A 4,679-nucleotide genomic window follows, 5' to 3' on the forward strand; every position below is an offset into this window, starting at 1 on the left:
TGAATCAATCCGCTAAATGCGTTATACAGGTTGAATCTCCCATTTCCAAAATGCTTGGGACCAGGGGTATTTTGGATATAGGAATATTCCTTTTTTGGAATAATTGCATACCATAATGAAATACCTTGGGAATGGGACCCAAATCTAAAAACAGAATTCATTTATGTTTCATATACACCTTAAACACACAGCCTGATGGTAATTTTTATATACTATTTTCAATAATTTTGTGGCTCAAATAAAGTTGGTGTACATTGAACCATCAAAAAGCAAAGGTTTCACTATCTCAGTCATGCAAAAAATTCTGTATTTTGGAATGTTCCATATTTTGGAATATTTGAATATGGCAGACTCAACCTGTATCAAATTAATTATTCAAATGTTTCATTTTGACAAGACAGGATACACTCTAGTACAGTATGAAGGTATAAATACCCCTAGCAGACTGTTACAAAGCTATCTGTCTATTATTCACATAAATAAGCCACAGTGGCCAAATTTGGGTGGAAGTGGCAGTTCCATTTAGCATTTAAATTGGAACTGATTACAGGCAAACTCACACCTCTTCCATTCCTTGTATAAGTGCAACAGTAAATATTTTTTCCAAACGATTACAAGTAAGAAGAATGTGCAGATATTATATAGCCAAAGCTCAAATTTCTGAAGTGTTTTCATTTCGAAAATTCTATTATCATCATCATAGTCACCATTGTCATCATCACCACCATATACAGGTGCCAGACTCCAATTATGGGATATGTTTCCTTGCAGGTTTACTTGCACTCAAGTTTATCTCAGTTCCAATTACAAGAACACACCCATACTGCACTTGGCCTGCTATTTCCTTCTATCCATTTAGCCTCTCTAAACATTTTTAGTGTTTGGGTAGAGATACCCAGTTACCCTCTTTACTTAATGACTAAACGTTGCTGAGGTTACTTAAAGATCACTTCATATATTATCATGGTGCTTAATTTTTAAATTTTACTGACATAGCATATTTGATTTATTTTGTTTAATTTTATTGAAGGCATCCTTAAAATCCTTGTTTCTGAAAGTATATATAATTGGATTAAGCAATGGAATGATCACAGTGTAAAGCAAAGACATTATTTTGCTTACTGTGGTTAATTTTCTTGTAGGAAACACATAAACAATAATTAGGGTCCCATAAAATATAGCAACCACGATCAGGTGAGAGCTGCAGGTGGAGAAGGCTTTCTGTCTCCCAGTAAATGAAGGTATCTTTAGAATAGTAGTTACAATGTACACATATGACATCACAATTATTACAAAGGGAGTGAGAGTGGCTAAAATACTCATTATGAAAGTCTGGATATGGATTATGGAGGTATCAGAGCAGGAAAGCTGCAATATGGGTTCAAAGTCACAATAGAAATGGTCAATAATATTTGGCCCACAGAAATGTAAAGTGCAGATAGATATCGCATTGACTAACATGAGCAGAAAACTCACTATCCACATAATAATCATGGATTTCACACAAAACATTTGATTTATTATAGAAACATAGTGCAAAGGGTTACAGATGGCAATATACCGATCATAAGACATCACTGATAGAAGAAGACACTCTGAGGTCTCTGATGTGGCAAAGAAATTAAACTGAACGATGCATCCTATAAGTGACATAGTGCAGCCGTCATACAGCACAATGTGAAGCAGGTTAGGGAGAATATCTGTAGTCAGTATTACATCAAGGAATGACAGCTGTGTAATGAAGAAGTACATGGGAGTCTGGAGATTATTGCTCAGTAGAAATAAAATCATGATAAAAATATTTGCAGATATGGTCACAGAATAAATGATGAGCAGGAGCAAGAACAGAACAATAGTAAAATTGTGAAGATTTGGAAATCCCAGAAGAATGACTTGTGTGATGTTGTTTTTGTGTGTTACCTGGAAGTGGAACAGATTGGAACATATTGGTTTTGTAGCAATAGAAAACAGACCCACTAAGAGGGATATTTTATTAAGGTGTGAGATGCTTTTGCGCAGATTGCATGTAATTACTGGAGGAAAACCTTACCTGTTTTGCTTGAACCTCATAACCCATATTATACAATATTTGTGCGTGACATGCAGAAGGAGCTGCAAAACTTACTGAAAATCCACCTAATAGAGATTTTTAACTATATTCTGTATTTTTTTTTAAATCAAAACACTTTCTAAGACTATGTACAGATAATTAAATTAACAATATTACTCATCTTTAGCATTATCATCACTGTACAACATATGACATATATCCCTAAATTTAACCAATATCTTAATCAAATATACCCCAAAACTCCTTAGGAGATTTAAAAATAATTAACTTTTTTGTATTGTACCGTATATGTTCATAGCAGTACTATATAGCATTATTTATGGTTGTTTTATTATTATTTTTTGTAGTTTTTGTTGTGTTAGATCTGAACACAGTACTATGATTGTGCGCACTGTACATTTGCACTGTTGTTGTTCTTGTACTATTTTTATACGTGTATTTTGCACATCATTTCACAATCACATGATACTCGTTAATGCATATGTAGAGTTGTCTTTTATATTCCTAAATAAATATATTCCTAATAGGGATGCTTTTTTAAAAAATAACATTTATTTTATTTGAATTTATATTAATCAGAGCTGGGAGAGGTCCATGATTGTAACTCGTAACTAGGCATTCTCTAAATAAGGAAACTGGGCATAGAAAACTAATAAAGTTCAAACTTAGTAGCTCTGGAGTAATATATACAGTTTGGAATAAGGATTTATAATCTTAAATGTCTGAATAATATGATGGTTAAGCAGTGGTATATAATTATAAAGTCTGTAAGCTCTCTGCAATTTTTAAGATATTAAAGTTTGTTATCTACAGTGTTAGTTATAGAGAAATTAAAGATGAACATCTCTAAAATAAGTACTGTAAATGTGCAGAGCATTTTAATTCACAAAAATACACTTACTGTTCATTGGATGATTTTATTTCTTGTTTTGTATGTCTAATTCTCACCACACAAACTGACCCTGGAAAATCAATCTGCCCATACGTTTTCAAAATGTATTTCAAATTCTGTATCTCTAATTACTTTAGTATTTGTAATTCTGTATGTCTATTTTTAATGAATTTTCCATGTATAATTCTGTATGTCTAATTGAATTTCTATGTCAAGTTACCTCACTATAATATGTCTTATTTTGTATATCTATGTCTAGTATATGTCTATGTACAATTAACTTACTGGGGATTATGTAATAGGGGGTGATCTGCAGCCACTTTGGGAACTCGTGCAAGTCTTCCTGTATTCTTCTTTAAGAATATGGTAAGACTCTCAGATCACAACCTATTACATAAGCCTCACTATGTCTAATTACATTGTTGTGTCTATTTTGCAAATGTAATATCTAATTATGTATGTACTGTATATGTTTGAGTACATTGCTGCTGTATGGCTAATTTTACATTTCACATCCAGCTATATCCATATCATATATTTAGTTTAGTTTTTTTTTTTTAAACACTCAGCCAAAGATTTTTACTGATGTTTGGTGTAAAATTTACAAATGATAAGCTAAAATCATAAACTGCATTAAGTCAATTGCAGCAGGTCCTCGTCCTCCTAAATTTTATTTGCTTGTTTAAAAGAAAAGATTTTGTACCATATTAATTTAATTATTTTTTACCTAAGATGTGCAGATTTATTGTAAAATACCATGATACAACTTCTGCTCACCTCAGCTACATCGGGAATTCTTAGCTGGTCCATCTCCATTTATATTGATAATTCCTACATCTAATCATCTCAGCTTTGAGGAATCATGGCAAACAACTCTAGGCTATTGTACAATATATTGCACATCTCTGACATACAGTCCAGTTAGTGGTGCAGAAAAGTAATGTAAATTTTCAGTCATTTTATACATTACTACGGAACATTCTTAGCTCTAGTAAATCCAAAGAGAATTCAATTATGTAATGATTATGACAATTATAATCCTTTGTCTCCAGAGGAATAATATTTGTGTGATCCATATTCTAAGAAAATAATAATGCTAATATCACAAGTCTTTATTTAGATTAAAATGTGAATCTTTCTATTAGAAAACAGCAAATCATATTAAGTTTGATAAGTTAATTTTGAATAAACTGTTCACTGTTACACTGCTATCAGAACTTCTCTGAACCCACTGATTTAGAGTGCAGTCAAATCTGATTAAATTTTTTTGTTTTCCATTTCACCAATCCAGAGCAGTTTCAAAACAAGCCTGTTATCATGAAACATTCTCTTCTACTCCACCATGGTCCTACCCCACTGCTAATCCCTCCTCTCCATGCCACCTCATCCCACCTCCATCCCTACTCTCCGCCTAAAGGTTCCCTTCCCAGAACTGGTGCCCACACAATCTTTCCACTCTATTAATCTCGGTCCCCAAAATTAATCTCACATACACATTACAGTAATCCTGAAAATCTCATTCACATCTCTCCCACAAACACTGTCCCTTTATCCTGTGCCCTCTGGAATTCCAGATTGGTCTGTAATAAACTCGTTCCCACACATGACCTTTTCATCAACAACTTGCATCTCCTAGCCATTCCTGAAACCTGAATTTCACCTTCCAACACCACTTCTGCTGCAGCTCTCTCCCCTGGGGGCCTCACCTACTCTCAC

General features: G+C 33.4%; 1 protein-coding gene across 1 annotated transcript; it reads right to left on the reverse strand.

Annotated features, from left to right (window-relative positions):
• Window positions 1–984: 984 nt before the first annotated feature.
• On the reverse strand, window positions 985–2,077 carry LOC148513872 (olfactory receptor 6C1-like). The gene is made up of 2 exons (XM_088481293.1): window positions 2,051–2,077; window positions 985–1,920 (listed from the first exon to the last, which is right to left on the reverse strand). The coding sequence occupies exons 1-2, from the start codon at window positions 2,075–2,077 to the stop codon at window positions 985–987; spliced, it is 963 nt and encodes a 320-aa protein (XP_088337419.1).
• Between the last annotated feature and the right edge of the window lie 2,602 nt (window positions 2,078–4,679).

The sequence above is a fragment of the Taudactylus pleione genome, unplaced genomic scaffold, assembly GCF_031769625.1.
Source record: "Taudactylus pleione unplaced genomic scaffold, aTauple2 ptg000268l, whole genome shotgun sequence".
NCBI lineage: Eukaryota > Metazoa > Chordata > Amphibia > Anura > Myobatrachidae > Taudactylus > Taudactylus pleione.